This window comes from Bidens hawaiensis, unplaced genomic scaffold (genome assembly GCF_021521415.1).
Source record: "Bidens hawaiensis isolate Kalapana, Puna unplaced genomic scaffold, B.hawaiensis_p1.1 tig00034242_1, whole genome shotgun sequence".
In the NCBI taxonomy this organism is placed as follows: domain Eukaryota; kingdom Viridiplantae; phylum Streptophyta; class Magnoliopsida; order Asterales; family Asteraceae; genus Bidens; species Bidens hawaiensis.
The window spans coordinates 138730-159474 of NW_027495918.1; the positions used below are offsets into that span (position 1 = coordinate 138730).

The 20745-nt window shown below is 34.9% G+C and overlaps 4 protein-coding genes across 4 annotated transcripts; 2 read left to right on the top strand and 2 right to left on the bottom strand.

Moving 5' to 3' along the window:
- Positions 1 to 1260: 1260 nt before the first annotated feature.
- Positions 1261 to 1945, top strand: LOC143585957 (uncharacterized). The gene is made up of 2 exons (XM_077067620.1): positions 1261 to 1643; positions 1728 to 1945. The coding sequence occupies exons 1-2, from the start codon at positions 1263 to 1265 to the stop codon at positions 1935 to 1937; spliced, it is 591 nt and encodes a 196-aa protein (XP_076923735.1). The 5' UTR covers positions 1261 to 1262; the 3' UTR covers positions 1938 to 1945.
- Positions 1946 to 5051: 3106 nt separating this feature from the next.
- On the bottom strand, positions 5052 to 9120 carry LOC143585958 (26S proteasome regulatory subunit S10B homolog B-like). Its single transcript, XM_077067621.1, has 10 exons — positions 8945 to 9120; positions 7971 to 8090; positions 7744 to 7880; positions 7494 to 7655; positions 7321 to 7407; positions 6597 to 6683; positions 6367 to 6504; positions 5452 to 5643; positions 5261 to 5359; positions 5052 to 5161 (listed from the first exon to the last, which is right to left on the bottom strand). The coding sequence occupies exons 1-10, from the start codon at positions 9045 to 9047 to the stop codon at positions 5087 to 5089; spliced, it is 1200 nt and encodes a 399-aa protein (XP_076923736.1). The 5' UTR covers positions 9048 to 9120; the 3' UTR covers positions 5052 to 5086.
- A 3009-nt stretch (positions 9121 to 12129) lies between these two features.
- LOC143585959 (ribosome biogenesis protein BRX1 homolog 2-like) lies at positions 12130 to 14430 on the top strand. Its single transcript, XM_077067622.1, has 7 exons — positions 12130 to 12484; positions 12558 to 12636; positions 13121 to 13245; positions 13469 to 13570; positions 13649 to 13717; positions 13782 to 13880; positions 14166 to 14430. The coding sequence occupies exons 1-7, from the start codon at positions 12161 to 12163 to the stop codon at positions 14295 to 14297; spliced, it is 930 nt and encodes a 309-aa protein (XP_076923737.1). The 5' UTR covers positions 12130 to 12160; the 3' UTR covers positions 14298 to 14430.
- Positions 14431 to 14692: 262 nt separating this feature from the next.
- LOC143585961 (BEL1-like homeodomain protein 7) lies at positions 14693 to 17648 on the bottom strand. Its single transcript, XM_077067623.1, has 4 exons — positions 16825 to 17648; positions 15865 to 16238; positions 15697 to 15757; positions 14693 to 15073 (listed from the first exon to the last, which is right to left on the bottom strand). The coding sequence occupies exons 1-4, from the start codon at positions 17362 to 17364 to the stop codon at positions 14693 to 14695; spliced, it is 1356 nt and encodes a 451-aa protein (XP_076923738.1). The 5' UTR covers positions 17365 to 17648.
- Positions 17649 to 20745: the final 3097 nt, after the last annotated feature.

A 20745-nucleotide genomic window follows, 5' to 3' on the forward strand; every position in this document is an offset into this window, starting at 1 on the left:
ATAATAATATCAGTAGTTACCAAAGTTTTATGGTTTTCTCATTGCATATATTTATGTTTAGTTTATATACTTAAATCCGACATGGCTCCGGTGGTTCCCAGCAAGCTCTTCCACGACAGGTTTCTATCCTAGGCAAACACATTTTGCATTGATTTCGTCCTTGCTACCTTGATGCTCAAAGGTAGGAACTGGCTCCATGTATGGTTAACTTTACCGGGTTCGTTTAGGAATTGGTTCGGGGCATAGTTAGATATTTGACCGGGTTTTGAATAAGTGCACAAACCGGGAAGAACCGGAATTGGGTAGGAACCGGTTCCGTGTATGGTCAACAAAAGTCAAAACTTGGTCCATTTAGGAACCGGTTCCTGGTATAGTTGGATATTTGACCGGTTCCACTGGTCTTTTTCGGGTAGGGTTGGGAGGGTTTTGACCGGGTATTGGTGGAACCGGCTTCACCGGGTTCTGGTCGGTTCCGGGTACAGTTCTGGGGTAAACCTAAAGCCCGGTTCATACCCTCGGGTAGGTTAGGGTCGGGTCTGTTCTGGGTAGGAACCGCCGAGTCGGGTTCTGAACCGGTTTTTTTTGCACCTCTAAGTAGATGGGTTATATTTTTAACATTTAATTTGTGATGTGGCGAATTAGAAGGCTTCGGAATGATACGGTTTTGGCGGCAGTAGGCGAAAAAAAAAAACTCGTGGCTGTTTGATGTTTTATTTCTTTTTTATTAGTACTCGATTAGGAAGTATAAGTGTAAAGTTTTATGGATAAAGTGTTTGAAAAATTCTCTTTTATTCAAGTAATTTGTTTTTTCTAATTCGTATAGGGTCTTGCTAGTTGGAGCTTTATAAAATGCCACAGTTAAAAAAAAAAGGAAAGAAATTTGTTATATCTATTATGGTTGGGCTATTCTATCGGCCTTATTTTCAAAATCGAATGGTAATAGCTTTTAGATAAGAAAGTAGAATAGAAAGCTAGCTAACCATTAACTAATAATAGTAGATAGTATATCATTAATTAATTTAGTTACACCAGACACATGTACATGCAACAGTGGCAAACGTACGTTTCCTATGACTCAGCTCATACGTGGCACACAGCATTGGACACGTATAAGCAAAGTGCATGCAACACCGGCCACCTCTTGATGCTTATTTAGAACAACACGACAAACACCGCCACCATAAATAAAACCCAAACACTACCTCTAATTCTAATTTCACTCAACTCAACAATCAATCAACATATAATAATATCAATCGAAAATGACCGATATTCGCGACGAACTCGGCCGTCCGATTCAACTCACCGACGAGTTTGGCCGCCCTGTTCAACTCACCAACGAGCATGGTGTTCCCATCCACCTCACCGGCGTTGCCACCACCGCCGGATCAGAGGTTCGTAATAAGACGACGCATGATCAGGCAACTCAAACTATGGGTTCGGAAGTTCATGGTGGGACCCACTTTGCTCCGACTCCAGCGAACTATGTTAAACATGCCGCTGGTGCAGTTACGGGTGCGGGTGTTGGAAAAGGTGATACGGGTGGTGTTACTAGTGGCGGTGGAAGCCACACGGAGCCTCATGAAGCTGTTGGAGAGGATAAGAAGCCGCTGGAACGATCAACGAGTTCTAGCTCTAGTTCGGTAAGATCATCTAATTAACATTTGAAATGTATATCGGTTATTTATTAAATTCATAAGTGTAATTATGAGCATGCATGGTGGCAGTCGGAAGATGACGGACAAGGAGGGAGGAGGAAGAAGAAAGGTATAGTGCAGAAAATAAAAGAGAAGCTTCCGGGACACGGTGACAAAGATAAAGCAGCCGCACACAGCACCGACACCAAAGTTATAAGTAGCACCACCACCAGCGAGAAAGAAGGCGAAAAGAAAGGGTTCTTGGACAAGATTAAAGATAAACTTCCGGGTCATCATTAATTAATATCTTCTCTGCAGCTGTTTTAAATTCTGTGTGTTCTATTTATGGATTTTTCATTTTCTATTTTCAGTTTTCAAATATTAAAGGGTTTGTGCTGTGTTATGTATATGTTAATCGTTGTGTTTTATTTTCTCTAGTGAGTTACTGAGTTAATATAATTATATGTTTACCTTAGGTCAGGAATTTATAATTGTTTTACGTTTTACATATTATGTTATGAATTTATGATCCTTGTTCTTTTGGTAAACTGTGTCCATATTTAGATTTACTTACACCATCAGAATGTCGGATTGGATTATTCCGCTCGTACTGAGCCTGGTTGGTTTAGAGTACAGTCGTATGTTGTCCACCCGCAAGTGTGTATATTTCTTCTCGTATTGAGCCTGGTTTAGAGTATAGTCGTCCGCTCTCCATCCTGGTTGACTATACTCCATCCTGGTTGAGTATAGTCGTCCGCTGTCCACCCCACTCGTACGGAGAATTTATATTTATAAAATACTTCAACTGAGCCTAAATAAAAATGTCCTTATTTCCTAACAAGGAATTATATGACTTAAATTTTGCTAAATTTTTCTACGTTATTTACAATAAAAATAGAAAAAAATTAGTAAAAAAATAAGACGCCATATGATTTTTTGTGAAGCTTTTCTATGTTTCGTGAAGCTCTTTAACCTAAATTTTACCAAAAAGATAATAAATAAAGAATTTTTGGGTCCAATAATTTTACCAAACAGATAATAAATAAAAAAATTTTGGGTCCAATAATTGAAGCTCTTCTCGCATGCCTCAAGAGCAGTGGCGAAGCTTGGACGAGTTTGTCGTGGGAGGGGGGGTATTAAAAAAATTATAAACGCTTGGGCTGGGCTCAAATTTTAATCGAAAACGGGTGGGCTGGGCTCAAATTTTAATCGAAAACGGGTGGACTTGTACCACATGTAAAAATTTTCGAACGAAAACAGGTAAATTTACACATTTTCGAACGAAAACAGGTAAATTTACACCACTGTACAAGAAATTGGGAGGGCCCAGGCCACCCCGGGCCCTCACTAAGGCTTGCCCCTGCGTCAAGAGCCGGCCCGTGCTCATATTTAGCCTGGTTTAGAGTACCGTAGTCCATTTGTCTACTCTGCTAATATTAAGCACGGTTTAGGGTACCATCATGGACTCATGGTGGGAATTGTCATGAGCCTGGTTTAGAGTACCATCGTGTGGGAATTATTGAACCGGTTCGGTGAGTTGGACCAATTATTGAACCGGTTCGATGAGTTGTACCAAACCGTGAGTTTGAGCTATAATCAAACTACTCTACTCAAACTCCTAACATTAAGAAATAAATAAACATGTTCATTTATATATTTAGTTGGTTTATCTATCTATCTATAATATATATAAATGAAAACTCTAAAATCCTACGTGTCGTGATGTGGTCGCTCCCTTCTTTCATGAGCGCCACCAGATTGCTTGATTTTTAAATGGAGGCTTCTCACTGATTTAACCCAAATTTATGGGTATGGGTCTTACCAAAACCAGATAGCTCCTTAAACGGGTTATAAAATCTCATTAAATTAAAAATTAATCTTACCAATTATTTGATATGAAAATCATATAAAATAGAGATATACTGAAATTTAATATCCAATTAAAAAAGAAAAAAAATATTATTTATAATTAATAAACAATTTTATAGTAAAAACATAAGCGGGTCATGGGTCCACCGAATCCATATAGCTTTTAAACGGGTTATACCATATCATTTATTTATGAAACCCTTTCATAATCAAAACCCTAAGTATATTATTAACTTTCTTACAATAAAGAAAATTAAAATTCAAAAAATAAATATTAAAAAATGAAAAACATAAAACAACCATTCTCTCAAGCTATCAGATTGCTTTATTTGTAAATGAAGGCTTCTCACACATTTGACCCGAATTCATAGGTAAAAGTCTCACCAAACTCAAGTAGCTCTTAAACGGATTATAACATCTCATTATATTAAAATTAATCTCATCAAATATTTGATATGAAAATCCTATAAAACAGAGATATACTAAAATTTAATATCCTATTTTATTTAAAAAAATATTATTTATAATTAAGAAACAATTTTATAATAAAGAAAATAAACGGGTAATGGGTATCACCAAACCCAGATAGCTTTTAAACCGGATTATAACATATCATTTATTTGTGAAACCATTTCATCATCAAACCTCAAGTATATTAATTATTAATTTTCTTACAATAAAATTAAAATCCAAATATACATATATAAATATTAAAAACAAATAATGTAAAACACCCCCCGTAATACGGGGATAAAATCTAGTTTAGGTATATTAGACAAAGATAGTTTTATGTTTTTGTTCGGGTAGAATTAGGAGTAATCTATAGATTCGTTGTAATCAGCTTTTGAGTAGGTTTGCGATTAAATGTAGCAAGTTTGGCAACATTAATGTTCTTATATTGCTCTGTTCAGATTACCAATTCAATACCAGATTGTCTGTTTGTCCGCCCATACAAAGTGTGTCTGCTCAAACTGAGCCTGGTTTAGAGTACCCTCTTTCGCTTGTTTGCCCATGAAAAGTTGACACTTTAAACGTCATACCTCTCTTACAAACCAAGAAGCAACCAGACTTTGAAGGAGAGTGTACTCATTTCCGGTTAAGGCATCGACGAATGGCCATTTTTTTAATGTTGCAGTTGATGAAGAACTCAATCTCAATTTTCGGATCATACATCGTTAAAGGCTTACAATCATGCGCCATTTGAAATTTACTTCTGCTTTTTCCTGGTCATGATTTTTAAGTATAAATGGAATTCATATTTTCCTGATTATGGTTTTCCATTTTTGTGATCATCTGTTGATGGTGGTACGGTTATATAAACGAGTTTATCAATTATGTCCAACTCGAATTGAGTTGATTTTAGCAATATGGAGCTTGCAAGCGCTAATTGCAGACACAAAAGAAGAGAATGGTTAACTTTGTCCAGAGAATCAAATTACAGCGCATTCTAATTTCTTAATATCTTAATTCTTTTATATAATGTTTTTTGATCAGATCAATGAAAGAGAGTGTGATTAAACAATAAATCTTTTACATAATCATAAGAGTTGCATTACAATAAATAATCAATTTAAAAATTCTTACTCTTTCCCAAAATCAGCACTGTAATGAGCACTTGACTCCAACTTCTTAGCCTCATTCAATTTACGAACAGCCTGAAACATTCATCGTCTCACAAGTATTAAAATTCCAAGCATTGAAGATAAAAACAAATCATGTATTTGTTTATAACGGAACAAAGGCTAATTAATTACCTTCATGAAATCTTCATGGATAACATAATCACGTTCTGCACGAATAGCAAACATACCAGCTTCGGTGCACACATTCCGAAGATCAGCTCCATTAAAACCCTACCATTTTTCAAAACAATATGCATAAAAACATAAACCAACTACAAATAAACCACAAATGCCACAATTCAAAATTTAAAACCAAAGCACACCTCAGCAAGTTTAACAGCAGCCTCATAATCAATTTCACCATGCTTGGCGATTCCCGCAGCATGAATTTTAAGAATTTCCATTCTTGATTGCTCGTTTGGAAGTGGGATCTCTATTTTCCTATCTAATCGACCAGGACGTAGAAGAGCGGGATCCAAAACATCGGGTCTGTTTGTAGCCATAATCATTTTTACCTAAAAACACCAACCAAATACAATTAGGCATGTAAACGAACCAATGTGGATTGAAATGTTCGTGAACTGTTCGAGGGAAGTTCGTTTACTTAATTAAAGAACATATATGATCAAAACATATTTGTTCATATAAAAAGCAGACCAATATGAACACATGTCTAGTTAGTTCAGTATGTTCGTGAGCTTTCGCTGATTTAAATTCTTTATGCTCGTTCGTTAATTTGCACTAAAGAAGTTTTACGGCCATTACATTTTAGTCTAGACTCTAGTTTAACAACTTTATAGGCCAAACACATTACATTTACTTTTAATTGGTTGTATCTCAGTTATATTCGTTCATCTATGTTCACTCGGTTTACATTCATTAACTGTTCATTTATACCGTTAAAGAACGAGCATAAACGAACACGAACACGTTCTTTTTCTTAATGAACGAAAACGAACAAAAAAACGGCATTCGTTTAGTTGTTCGTGTTTGTTAGTTTGTTTGGTAGAAGTTAAACGAACAAGCACGCATGTAATGCACGTTCGTTTATACCGTTAAAGAACGAGCATAAACGAACACGAACACGTTCTTTCTTAATGAACGAAAACGAACAAGAAAACGTCATTCGTTTAGTTGTTCGTGTTTGTTAGTTTGTTTGGTAGAAGTTAAACGAACAAGCACGCATGTAATGCACGTTTAATTAACTTTCAAACATGAATTTTTTCAAAAAACTTCACCTTTCCAAGCTGATCAAATCCATCCAACTGATTCAACAACTCCATTAGTGTTCTTTGAATTTCACGGTCAGCACTTGTTCCCTCACTAAACCGACGTCCACCGATTGCGTCTATTTCATCCATAAATATAATGCAGGGCTGCAAAATTATTAACAATTAAGAAATAAGCATAATTTGAAGAAAACAAATCTTTATTCAATAATAAACAAAAAAAATGTTATAAGTAGTACTTGGTGATCACGTGCATAACTAAACATTTCTCTGATCAATCTTGCACTTTCTCCTATGTACTTATCAATAATGGCACTTGACACGACCTACACAAGATTTCCAAATGTTAAAATAAATAATAGGTCAACAATCATATTGTGAAAATATGAAAAACTAGAGCTGTAAACGAACCAAACGAGACCTTGTTCATGTTCATTTGTTAAGCACCTACCGAACAGACGAACAGTTCACGGACAGAAACTGAACGGAGTTTCTTGTCCGTGTTTCTTCATTAAGGAAATAACTTTGTGTTAGTTCGTTAATTTCACAAACCAACTTTTATTAATTTGATAAATAAAAATAAATATTCTTAAAGTCAAGTATTTAGACAGAATCACCAAAAATATATATAAAATGAAGTACTAGGGTTTCAGCATAAAAGTTAACATGATAAACTAATAAAAACAGATAAAGCTTAGATTTTAGGATACTAAACTAAAAAGTTAAAAAAATATAAAATATAACACCATTAATGACCAAATGTAAACAAACGAAAATGAGCAAACACATTACCAAAAGTTCATGAACACAGCCTCAGTTCATGTCCGTTCATGTAATTAACTGAACGGAATTTTTTGTTTGTATTCGTTACTTTATTAACAAACTTCCTGCCAAATGATTTGCTGAATGTTCAGTTCATTTATAGCCATAATGAAAAGTGAAAATAAATAATAAAAATGGTACCTTTAAGAAATTAGCATCTATATTGCTAGCAATTGCTCTAGCTAGTAAAGTCTTGCCAGTACCAGGAGGTCCATAAAGAAGAACACCCTGCCAAAGAAAAAAAAAATGCAAAGACAATTTATTTCTAAAATTTTTTTATAATTCAAGTGCTGGAAATTGGCCACACTATGTACCTTGGGAGGTTTTATGCCCACCCTTAAAAAGAGCTCGGGATTCATCAAAGGCAGTTCTATGGATTCTCTAAGTTCCCGAATCTGATCTGATAGTCCTCCAACTGCCGAGTAACTAACATTACCAGGATCTTCATGAAGCATGTTATAAACAACCGGATCAACCTGCAATAATATTAAGAGTATGTTTAACTAAAAGAAGTGGTCAAACAGTTATCAACTAAGAACAATAGTTTAAAAAATATTTACTAACTTCACGAGGGAGTGCTCGCATTATAGTGAGAGTTGTCATATCAAGAACTACTCTAGTCCCAGCTATTAGTTTTTCTTTGTCCACTTTACTTCGGCACCCGACTACATACCTTGGACCACTACTGGCTTTAACTATCACTGTAACATCACAAGTAAGACTTATTCATCAATTATAAAACTTAAAAAATGCATAATATGTTTAAAGAGAATAATGAAAATGCTAGATACATCTTTCACTGTCCAAAGGCCTGAGGACTTCGCCTATAATCTGTCCAACACTTTGTAGAGACTTTAAATCATCTTCTGTTTTGGCATATTCTTTCTTTGTGCGCCTCAAAGATTCTCTCACTGCAAACATAAAGTTATACAATTGTTAATCTAGCATAATAGCAGTATACTCATATAGAACAAAATAAGTTATATTTTTAATAGAATACTATATAACCCATAATCACCACCAACATCTGCCATTCTACAAGGTGAGTGATTCATAGTTCAAATAATCATATGATCAGAATATTCAACATTAAGATCCTAGCAATTGCTACCATTAGGTTAGGGTTCATCATCATCAAATGATTTACCAAAGCCTTTCATCCCTAGAAACCTCCTTGATCTAATGTTGGAAATATCACGAATAGTCGGCAATTAATCGCTAGTTGCCCAGTGACTGATTAATTTCTGGGTAATCAGTAGTCGGATCTAGTTGAACCTTAATTCCGCCGATTTCCAGGCCAATTTTTGACGACTCCAACAGTTTCTGGCAAATTTCCGTTGATTCCATGAATATACACATACAAATGTGTGTGTGTGTATAGATATAAAAATGTGTAAATATATAAAAATTACATATAAAATTTTGTGTGTGTGTACATAATGCATATAAAAATGTGTGTGTGTACAAAACTGAAAATTATACATAAAAAGTTCAATTCCGATTAATCGCTAGTCCCCACCGAACCAACAACACATAATTTGATGCTTACATTTAACAAACTCAACAAAATTTCTACAACACCAATGCAAGAGCGCCAGTATTAAAATAATATTTAAAACACTTATCCAGATAGAGGCACAGAAGATTAAGTAGATCAACGAACATGTAAACATAAAATCTACTCAGCCTAATAAGGTATGGTTGATTATAGAAGCAGACGGACGGAATTAGGTTTTCGTAAGCAAATGATATTAGAGAGTCTGACCTCCTCGAACGCGAGATTCGAGCTCTTTATGTTGGAGCATCTTTTTGCGGTACTCGGTAATGGCGCCTCCGCGACGAACTGCATCTTCGCCTTCACTCGTCATCGGAGATGAATCTGTGCGACTGATTATAATTGATCTGTTTTGGTAAGGAGAATGAATTGTTGATCAAGAAAACTAGTTATTTCTTCCCCAAATTGAATATAATACATATTATTGATCTATTTATATTTAGCCTAATTTGGCCGGTACGTACTTAGTGGGCTGAATCTTATTTAGGTCCCTTTATAATAAAGCGATATTTTGCTGTAGACTAGTTTATAATAGGGGTGTTCGGCGATCGGTTTAAAATCGCGAAACCGTCCAAGCCGGTCATCGGTTTGGCTTCGCGGTCGGTTTTTTTTTTTATATTCGGTCGGTCGGCTTCAAAATTTTCAGACCGTAATGAACGGTTTGGCTTGCGGTTTTTATTGTAAACCGGCCGTAAAAAAACGGACCGGACCGTAGGATTTATTTATATATAAATTTTATTTTTTGATATTAGATTTATATAATTATTTATAATATATCATACGTTTTAAAAATTGGGCTTCTTGTCTTAGCCAACTATAAGATGCTAGTGTGTAATTTAGCTCAACTTTACTAAAAGTCCAGTATTCCGTCATGTTCTAGGCTTAAATTCTGGACAATATAATTAATTATGGGGAACTTGCATTTTGGTTATTTTATTTTTAGACAGCTTTAAATCTGAACTTGTAAATTAGAGTTTAAGTTTTTGATAATAACATATTAATGCCTAAATTGTGAAACCGACCGGAGCCAAACCGTTAGTAACGGTTCGGTTCGGTTTGGTTTTTATTTTTAACGGTTTGGCTTCAGTTTTTGATTTGCAAAAACCGTACTAACGGTTTAACTTACGGTTTGACCCAAAAACCGTCAAAACCGGACCGTAAACACCCCTAGTTTACAAATCCATGTGTGGGAATTAAAAAGATAATTTAAGATAAGACATCATTGAAAGTGAATCAATAAGATGAAAATAAATTTTCTTTAAACTCAACTTGCTTCAAATTAAGAAAAACTTTGCAAGTTATAAATTTATATGTTACAAATGTTTGAAAGATTAAATAAGAGAAGCAGAAAAACATAGGTTGAACATACGAATAAAACATAGATAACATAAGACTATATTATATTAATGCGAGTAGTTTAAAAAATTCATCAACAAAAAGGAATACACAATTTATGGTGTTTGCATGTGCAATTGTGTTAGACAGATGGCGTCACGCCCGCAGTGTGACCACCTTTCATGGATCTCCATCCTTCCTAAGGGGTGTGTTCTTTCATCTGTAGGTGTTTCACCTATGTATGTGTCACATTAAATGTTCTAAATAATTAAACAAGATAACATGACACGTGAATGTAATCGTCGCATCACATACAATGTCATTAAATATCCACAGTAACACGTAAAATTACTTCAAATGATGAATTTGGGCAAGTTGTTTTCATGAAACATTCTTTAAAAATGTTGTTAGAGGCGGGCAAGCCGGAATTTTTTTGGAACCACATCAGTGTATGGTCGGGTTTTTTACAGGGTAGTTGTGTACAAAAAAACCGGTTTGGGACCGGTTTTATGCAAATCAAACCGGTTTGATAGTAAAACCGGTTTCATCCAAAACGATTTCCAAACCGACCCAAACCGTCGGTTCTGGGACCGGTTCCCCTTCTGATCTACCAAACCGGTTCGATTAAAATCAATTTTGAACCGGTTCTAAACTGAACCGAACTGAGCTGGACAATGTTGACCTTTGTTGCTCCTAAACCGTTTCTAAACCGAACCAGTTTTGACAAGGAAAAAAACCGTTTTTTTACACCTCTAGGTAGAGGTGGGTCAGGTCATAATTTTTCTGACAACATGAAAGGTATGTTTGGTATGGAGCTTCTAGCTTCAAGTTTTTAATAAAAAAACTAATACTCAATAAAAAATTTTTGGTTGTTTGAATGAGCTTAAAGCTTTTAGGTTATGAGAAAAATCTCCATATTTAATTGTACTACTATTAGCGTTTGACAAAAAAAGATACAAGCTTTTACATTTGAATTTACAAGTTTGGTACTTGAACTTCCATAAACTTTTGTTAATTTATATAATAGTTACATATTTTACACTTATTCAAAACTAACTACCCCCATGACTTTTAAGAGACCATAACTTTTCATACGCTAGTATATTTTTTTTAAACAAATTACATCATAAAAATGAACATTTCTCTTTAATTTGAGTATGATATTACTATACTTGTTTACCTTTAAAAAATTAGCATACTACGTGATTACCGGTTAGGATTGGCAACAAGTCGAGTCAGTCGAGCTCGGGTCATGTTTAAGACCAAATTAGGGTCGATACAAAAAGGGTTAATTTAGTTCGGTTCGTGTCGATACGGTTTTGAGTCGAAATGGGCCAGGTCAGAACATGTTTCAGATTAAGACAGTGCCGGGTCGGAAAAGGTTTATGATCAAAACAGATTGGTGTAAAAATTATCTATTTGAAATTACAGTATGGGGGTGTTTGGGATTGCTTATTTTCACCAACTTATAACTTATAAACTTTTTGAAAAGTAATAAGGTGTTTGGGATATCTTATTATGTGAGAGGAAAAGTTTCATAAATTACAATATTGTAGCTTATTAACTTAATGAAAAGTTATAAGGAGGTAAAATAAGGAATCCCAAACACCCCCTATATTTCAACTTTGTTTTTTGATTTTTGCTACTGGTTACATGCTTACTACCTTTGCGCGAATTACACGTCTACATTCGGGTTATGTGTGCACTGCTATTAGATGAATCATGTACCGACACCGATTATGCGGTTGATGTGAGGTTGCGTGCGCACTCTGCCGCACCGCGCAGGCACCCAACTAGTTTTATTAAAAACTCCATCTACTCTGCTAAACACCTAAATTTATCTAAAAAGCTACACTAGTCACCAGCTTTCAGCTAACAGTCACGAGCAAGTTTTGCCAAACTTACCCGAAACCAGTTTAGTAACTGCATCAAACTTCTCTAATGGCTGGGGCCCAAAGAAAGGATTCACTAAATTAGGCCCAAAAGGCAGAAACTCACGAACCCAAATCAATCTCAATCTCAATCTCAATCTCTAGGGTTTAGGGTTTACACTCAACACCATTACTCCAGCTCCCTCAATCTCTCTCAGCAATGGGGAAGAAGCGAAAACACAGTGAGGCTGAGTTACCGGCGGTGAAGGATGAGACGGCACCGGAGAGACCTCAACGGACTCTCTTCGGCTGGAAAGAGAAGCCGGAAAACCAACAAGAACCCACCGGCTTTAGAAACCGAGAGAAGGTTCTCGTCACCTGTTCCCGTCGCATTAATTATAGGTATCGGCATTTGATGTTGAATCTGGTGTCCATTCTGCCGCACTGCAAGAAGGATAATAAAGTTGAATCCAAGGCTACTAAAGGAGCTACTTTGAATGAGCTTGTTGAACTTAAAAGCTGTTCTTCTTGTCTCTTCTTTGAGGTTGGTTCTTTTTACTAAAGGTTTTTGGTGTTTGTTTGGGTTTAATTGATGGATTTGCTTTTGAATATTTCAGTGTAGGAAACATAAAGATCTTTACTTGTGGATGTCTAAGTGCCCAAATGGTCCATCTGTAAAGTTTTTAGTTAATGCAGGTAAGATATTATTATCACCAGTGTTAGTGATTAATAGGATTGGTAATCGAACGGGCGATAGTCGGGCAGTGTGGTAATCGATAAGTGATTAATAGGATTGGAATTTTTATATGTTTTTTTTCTCAAAAATAAACATTGTATGTGTATGCATTTATATTTATAATATTTTATATAATTTTGAAAAATTACATATAAAAGTTCACATAGTATAGTTCAAACGTAAACATAACAAATCAACAAGAAAAACCAGTAACTGGTTTTAACGGGCTAAAGCCAATCATGGTCTGATTTGGACCGCCTTTTTTCTGACTTACCGATTTTTGGGTTTGATTAGCTGAAATCTTATCGGTCTTAGAAGGCTTTATCGATTAATTGCCACCTAGAACTGATTTTTACAATACTGATTATGACAGATTGTACAAAGCGGTGAATATATTTTGTGGCTTTTGTTTATTTATTGATTTGATTTTTTTTTATCTTTTAGTTCACACAATGGAAGAGTTAAAGCTCACTGGAAATCATCTCAAAGGCTCTCGCCCTCTTCTCACATTTTCATCAAATTTTGATAAAGATCCACACTGGAAACTTTTGAAAGAAATGATTACGCAGGTATGACAATCGTTAGTTAGGTTAGTTTATCTGCTACCACTAGATGGCTATTCAGTTGCTATAGTCAAAGTATTCAGTTAGTCATCTAGTTTGACTTTTGAGTCAAAGCTATAAATATGTTAATCTATCGTACAGTTGGTAATGTATTTGTGAAACTTTATTACAAGTCAATCCCACCTGTTTTTTTTGTTATAGTAACATTATTATTTGTTTTGGTGAACAGATATTTGGAACTCCAAAGGAACACAGGAAATCAAAGCCTTATCATGACCATGTTTTCGTGTTCTCAATTGTTGATGACCACATATGGTTCCGTAACTACCAGGTTTGTTATAAATATAATGCACATGTTTTGAGTTTTCTTAAACTAATTTAATGTTTTGATTTACCCTATATGTAACAGATAACATGCCCTCATACTGGAGCAGATAAAATTGACCGAGGCGGTTTGGAAAAGATGACCCTCATCGAGGTTTCTAACATGCATTAGTAAGATATATTTTTATACATGTTTTAACATTTTGCTAACTGTATAGGTTGGTCCAAGATTTTGTTTGAATCCAATAAAGATATTTGGCGGTAGCTTTGGAGGTCCAACTTTATATGAGAATCCATTCTATGTTTCACCAAATCAGGTTTGGAATTCAGAATCTTCACCATTCTTATATGGGGGTGTTTGGCTGAGCTTTTTAAATTGCTTTTTTGCTCTTTTGCTGTTTGAAAAGCAAAAGCAACTTTTGAAAAGCTCCAATTTGAAGCTTTTGGAGGAGCTTTGCCAAACACATTTTGCTTTTCAACAAGCAAATCAGCAAGTTTTAAAAGCTCACCCAAACACTCCCTATCTGTTTGTTTGTTTTGTGTTAGTTTAATGTTTATTATATGAATTTATTATTTGTTTTTTTTTTACTTATCGACGTTAGATACGTTCATTGGAGAAAAAACAAAAGGCTGGCAAGTATGCAAAGAAGGTTAAAGCCAAGACGAGAAGGAAAATGCATGAGATGACCAATCTGTTGGAGACCGATGAGTTTGCAGATATGTGGAAGGAATGATGATCCATTGTACTGTTTGTGAGCTTTGATTCTGTTATAAATGGATTTTGTTTGATCTGATTTGTCTAATGGGTCAAAAAGCGATTTTGTTTTTTTTTTATTTTTAGATACTTTTTAAACTTATAAAAATATGCAATCACTATATTTTCGTTGGTATATTTTACAATTCAAATACATTAGAGGTGAGTCTTCCTTTTAAGGTTTTGTACCTGAGATATTAATTGTAGAGTGAATTACATAAATTTAACAGGAGTCCAACTTGTTACAATTTGAAAAACCAAAAGCAGATGGACTATCTGTGTAATAATCAGCTAAGTCATTAAAAAAGATTAGACGACGTCATTAGTGATGAACGATGGAAGATCATTCGCATGAATTTGCTACAATACTGGTTACTATAATTTTGGGGTGTCACAAATAACATCTCTCGGATCGAGTAAATCATGACTATGCTTCTCAAGAGAAGACAAGTGGTGCCAGCTACTATTATCCGTGTGCGGTAGCCTTAGCGTTAGCGACACCCCCTTCTCAATGATTGGGTTTTTGATGACATCAAGGCCGCCAACAATGTGACCCGCTATTTTCATGTGAGTAGCTTGATATGATGATGTTGCACTTGGGTTCATACCATGTGCTTGATCAAGTGAAGTCTTTTCGGGTGTGGTTTCTGTTGAAGAATTGGAGTCCATTGCAGCTTCTGCAGATTCTTCTTGGTATATTTCTTCCACCATTGGCTTCCATAGTCGAACTCGTGCGTTTATAAACCAGTTTGAAACCTGTTTCATTTGATTATTATTGAATATGAACCCATCCCCAAATTATCATTTCAAGTAATATGTTATAAAGATTTCAGAATGGAAATGAAACTCAATTAGATCAAGTTGTTGCAGTTGATTCCAGATCAAATTCCAAAGGTAAGCTGATGAAATTGGAATTGTGATCGGAATCGGAATTAAAACTTGCAAACATACGTTTAGGAATTTTCCACGATAACTACTAGGGGTGTAAACGAAACTTGATAGAGGTTAAGCTTGAGCTCAGCTCGTTTTAAGTTACATTTCTAAAGCTCTAGCTCAGCTCGTGGGAGGCTTTTAAGCTCGAGTTTGGCCTATGCTCGTTTCGTTTAGTATTTGTTAATTATTAATCTTTATATGTAACATAACACTTAGTATTCAGTTGTTTTATCATAATTTAATATATAATAATAATTATCATAAAAACATATTTAATATAATAAATAAAAATTATATAAACATTAGGCTCTGGTAGCTAGCTCAAGCTCGATAAACATATTTTTAGGCCCAGGCTAGGGCTCATTTAAGCTCGGCTCGATTCGAGCTTTATGTGAGCCGATCTCAAGCTGCTCACGAGTGACTTGGCTTCTTAGTATGAAGCTTACCTGACTTTTGGTCAAGCCTGTTTGTCTAGCTAGCATCATCTTTTCCGAATCTTTTGGATATCTGCTTTAAAAACAAAATGACTGAGCGATTCTGGTTCTGATTGCGGGCCTAAACAATCTTTTAAAACGAATATTATGACAAAGATCAAGAAGTTGAAGAACACTTACGGGTGAAGAAAATGCTCAAACATCCATGCGCGTAGAATCGTCACACAGCTTTCAGGAAGCCCTCTTTGCGGCCTCCAAATATGTTGATGCATCATACTCAACTTCTGATCATGTTTCTGTCCTCTAAATTGCTGATCCACACATCTTAACCTAGAAATCGTGATTCCATTCCCGTTTGAATCCGTCTCACCAAGGCTTCTTGATGTAACTTTTATCTGGCTGTTAATCGCATCTCGTATGCACCGAAAATGGCTTGAAATGGCGTGGAGCGCGAGTGATGTGTAGGTTTTTGCAGCCCCGTGCCCAGCAATGCCTTCAAATGATGATATAACAATATGCATTTGATGGTAATATTGTTTGTATCTTCTGTCAACCTGTGCATATAAAAAGTGTTTATTCTTGAGTTCTTTGTTTTGCTTTCTTGAAAACTCCATTGGTTTTCAAGATAAGATAAAGACTGAACCTTTTTCCCAAAAAGTTTTTGGTTTTTGTATGAAGAACATATCTGATTCTACTTAGATAGGTTTCGAAATCATGGATGCTTCACTTTCTGTTTAAAGTATTTCGCGTGTATACGAAATCGATAATCAGATTGGACAAAAGGTCTACAAAGAATGAAGATGTTCATTCTTGTGAAACCAAGTTGCAATCTCGTGTCTGAAACAGACCGAATGATTTCATTTACATAGGGGTTGAGCCATCACACTTACTGGGATGAAATGTTGCAACTTTTCGTGAAATGGTACAACAAATGACGTTTATCTGTTATATCGGTGGGATTTGTCTTTTAGAACTTTTGAGGGTATTTCAGTTTCTCAAATGGTCCTAAGTTAATCCAGTTATTATACTAAAATGATATAATGACACCAAAATCACCAACATAAAATTTGACCCATGGAACCGGAACAATATTAATGGGATCAAACTTGTGCAAGTGTTCATATTAAACAAGAAACTTACTTCTTTCAACATAGATGATAACTTGATCATCTTGTTCTCTAAATCTTGTTTCTCAGCAGCTGAGAGTAAACTAGAATCTTGCTGGTTTTCTGATTCCATCAAAACTTCATGGGAATCATTCATAGATTCCTGTTTCAAATCCTGTCTTTTCCAATCTTTCTTAACACGAACAACTTCATCAAGCAGTTGCTGCGCTGCTTTCAAATACTTGGAATCAGAAACCACATTCCCACTTCCATACGGATTACTCTCGGAATCTTGTGAAACAAAACCGACGTTCGGATTCTGGTACTGATCGGAATGGAACTGAATTCCGGAGGGAAGAACATGCGAACCAATCTGATCCATCAACAACATTTTACCGGATTCTTGGCACGAGACAACGTTGGAGTCAAGAACTCCAGCATCAAGAATGTTAGTGTGGATGTTAGCCTGTTGTGACGTATACATTGGAATTGGAATCAATGATTCCAGTTCCAAAGAGACTGAATTATGCATAGGCTCTTTTAATCTACCATTGATGAAACTGAAACTTGACATGCTTTCCTTTTTATCTTTTCATTGAATTTTCTGAAAAAGATTGAATATTTATGAAGGATGAGTCAATTGAATATACATTTAAGAGTGAACCAGACAAACAGTTGATGAAATGAAACATTAATTGGTGGAAAAAAGGACAAGAACATAAAAGCAAGACAGGTACTTTTATCATCCGTATCAAGTTTTTCCCCCTCTTTCTTCACTTGTGTGATCAAACAGGGTAAAATGGAGCAGTAAAATTCAATCTTCTTGATTTTCCCACCAAAATTAATCAATTATCTGACCAACCCATGAACCTTAACCACATGATCATCAATCTTGATTTCAACAACTGGGAGTTGTTTGATGATATCAAGATACCAAAAAGCTTTCAAGTTGATTCAAGAAAATGTTGGTAGCTTTGTTATGTTCTTATTTTATATGTTGTTAGAGAAGAACTGGTTGGTATTGGTGGTGGTGATATTTGGTTAAGGAGTGCAATCTGTAACAGCCAGTAGGTAGACCTAAAACCCTCCATTTATAGTCAAACCTCTCTAGAACTAAGCCTCTAAAGCATGGTGATAGATTTTGTTAATTAAGTCTTAATAATTTGGAGTTATGTATAAAAATAGTTTGATTTAGGTAAGGTGATAGATTGAGTTTCAAATGAATGAAGCTCAACAAACTCTATGAATTAAAGATATCTTCATGTCAAGTTAATTGGTATTTAACACTATGCTTTAAGATGCATGTGCTATTCATGCATGTGGAAGTTCTTATTCTTATGTAGTTATGTACCATGTTTCACACTCTTATCATGTGATTTGTTTGCACTTTAATTTTGCAAAAACATGCTAATAATTTCTTATTTTACTCATTTAAAAATTAATATTTTGAATATATATTTATTAAAAAACTTGAAATTATATGTTTATAAACTTATAAAAAAACAAAATAATATAACCATAATAGGATTCTCTCTTTTTTTCTATTATAGTTCAAACTTTCAAAACTAAAACCTTATATTTAACTCTTAAAAACCATAACGGGCAACTCTAAAACCTCTATTCATATACATAGATATAGAGAAAAAGAGGTATCGTCTTTTTATATATAGGGTGAAAGAGGTACCAGAAATGAGATGTATGAAACTAGAGAGGACCAAAAAAATATAGATATGATATATCCCTTTTCTTTTCTTTGATACCAAAAACTTTTGTGCATATTCGTTTTTACATAATAATATTTTACATATGTACCTAACTACCTATAGACTAATTATCTTGGAAACCAAAAAGAACTTTAAACTAGAAAATGTAACTATTGAGCTAGCTAAGACTTAGAGCAACTTTCTACGGAATGCCACAATGATAAGCACCAAATTCCGCTTTACAACATATCTCATGTTCGAATCTTGTTGTCACTAGTTTCATATCATAACCTTTTGAATGTCACCCGCCCAACACAAGTTACGGTTTATCTGATCTCATTAGTTAGCATGACATTGGTGTGTATTGTAAGTTTTCTGAAAACGAGTTCTCAAATGTATAAAATAAAAAATAACTACGTGTCTCTAATTAGAGATGCTAGCAACATCCAAAGCATCCCCCCACCCACCCACCACCACCACCACCAGCATCAACAATACATACATCTATGAAAAACAATCATTTTCTATGTACTTTATCATCCTAATATTTCCATATTATTGTCAAAATTTACTTCTATTTTTCATAATCATATTACTTATCATATCATTATGCATTTTTTAAAATTCATAATTTTATATTATATAAATATATTTAAAATTAAAACAAAAATAAAATTTAATTAAATACTATAAAATTTGGGAATTATCTAAAGTTTTCAATTTTGACATTACAAAAATTACAGAAATTAAAATGTACGAGAATTAAATATTACAACATCATGGATGGTGATAACTATATTTAGCTACTTGTCATATTTTTCCATAACCATAGCGCAATGTTTTATATGGAATCCAAGTGTTTATGGGTTTTATATCTTTGCAGATGATATCCATTTCATTAAGTTTTATACTTCAGCTAAAGTATTCATGGCATTTTGGCGTTGAACCACTCTAACATGTCCACTTTTTTTTGACATATATTATCGAGTTTAGCATGTAATATTTCTACGGCTTTGCATTTCGTTGATTTGGCCTTAGGGGCTGTTTGTTTACATCTGAATGGAACCATTCAGATGGAAACATCTGTTTCATTCAGACGTCAGACTGTTTGGTTCCAGACAAACAGACATCTGAATAGTTAAAATTGGGTCTGAATCATTCAGACTCATGTTGTTGCTAGATGGGACAGAGGTTTATTCAGATCTGGCTCATTCAGATCTGAATGAACCAAACAGCCCCTTAGTCTTCTTGCGTCCACAAGACAAGGCAATAGATTAACATTAATTTCGTAATCGTCTACTAACATAGGAATACCATCTTCATCACTATTGAGGTCGAAACATGTGTTAGCATCCAAAGAAGAAATGCAATCATCGATCTTTGACAATGTTTCACAATGTGCACCATGATCTACAACAAACACCTATTGAGCGTTTGTCTTTAATTTGGGCATCGGACCAACAACTTCCCCATGCCATTTTAGTCATAATGATGTTGTTGATGTAGTTCACATGCTTTTTTTTTACCATGTGCTAGTATGATCGTAAGGTGTCACATGCTCATCCACACTACTGCCTTGTGCTCATAGGTCGTCGCATTTTCATTGGCACGATGGATGTTTGTATGGTGGAGATGTGGTAAATGGGAATTGAAGTTGACCTAACCCCTTCCCCATCCGTCCTTGTACTTGCCTACAATCGTCTCAAAAATGCCCCGCCTGCTGCATTCCGTTTGTCCACCCACAAACACTCGTGGGCGTCCCATTGAGGACGGTATGATGGGTTCCGTCTATTAGTTGCATTATTCTCTTCAACTATGACTAGATACATGACAAACTTTAAGAAAGTAATCACAAGCTTATTAACATGGGTCCTGTTTAGTGTACGACTCATGAAAACTATAGTATAAATTCATTTACAATATTGTATGAACCGTTCGTGAACAAGTTCAATGATAAACGAATAAACATGAACAATGTTTCGTTCACTTCAATTAGTTTACGACCCTACCGGTAAAAGTTGTCAAGTTGGTTTGACATACAATAGCTTTTATCACTCAAATCATGTTTTACTATGTCAAGTTATTTGTAAATAATGCAATAATTTTCAGCCACAAATCTGATTGATGCACGTGGACGTAATAAGTTATTCTTAAAATATCTCTAAAAACAATAAAAGCGTCTACACACATTGACGGTAAATTAACTTCCATTCCATCATAATATTACTTCCCGTTACTAATTTCATCCATCC

What these genes read in the sequence shown, in the direction of transcription:
- LOC143585957 (XM_077067620.1), top strand. Translation starts at nt 1,263, where the DNA reads ATGACCGATATTCGCGACGAACTCGGCCGTCCGATTCAACTCACCGAC. An exon ending in CGAGTTCTAGCTCTAGTTCG is followed by an intron (nt 1,644 to 1,727) that starts GTAAGATCATCT and finishes GCATGGTGGCAG; the next exon opens with TCGGAAGATGACGGACAAGG.
- LOC143585958 (XM_077067621.1), bottom strand. Translation starts at nt 9,047, where the DNA reads ATGACGAGTGAAGGCGAAGATGCAGTTCGTCGCGGAGGCGCCATTACC. An exon ending in CGAATCTCGCGTTCGAGGAG is followed by an intron (nt 8,091 to 8,944) that starts GTCAGACTCTCT and finishes TTATGTTTGCAG; the next exon opens with TGAGAGAATCTTTGAGGCGC. An exon ending in GATTTGATCAGCTTGGAAAG is followed by an intron (nt 5,644 to 6,366) that starts GTGAAGTTTTTT and finishes TGGTGTTTTTAG; the next exon opens with GTAAAAATGATTATGGCTAC.
- LOC143585959 (XM_077067622.1), top strand. Translation starts at nt 12,161, where the DNA reads ATGGGGAAGAAGCGAAAACACAGTGAGGCTGAGTTACCGGCGGTGAAG. An exon ending in TGAAAGAAATGATTACGCAG is followed by an intron (nt 13,246 to 13,468) that starts GTATGACAATCG and finishes TTTGGTGAACAG; the next exon opens with ATATTTGGAACTCCAAAGGA. An exon ending in TCTATGTTTCACCAAATCAG is followed by an intron (nt 13,881 to 14,165) that starts GTTTGGAATTCA and finishes TATCGACGTTAG; the next exon opens with ATACGTTCATTGGAGAAAAA.
- LOC143585961 (XM_077067623.1), bottom strand. Translation starts at nt 17,364, where the DNA reads ATGTCAAGTTTCAGTTTCATCAATGGTAGATTAAAAGAGCCTATGCAT. An exon ending in TTTGAGCATTTTCTTCACCC is followed by an intron (nt 15,758 to 15,864) that starts GTAAGTGTTCTT and finishes TTTTTAAAGCAG; the next exon opens with ATATCCAAAAGATTCGGAAA. An exon ending in CAGGCTTGACCAAAAGTCAG is followed by an intron (nt 15,074 to 15,696) that starts GTAAGCTTCATA and finishes CAAATGAAACAG; the next exon opens with GTTTCAAACTGGTTTATAAA.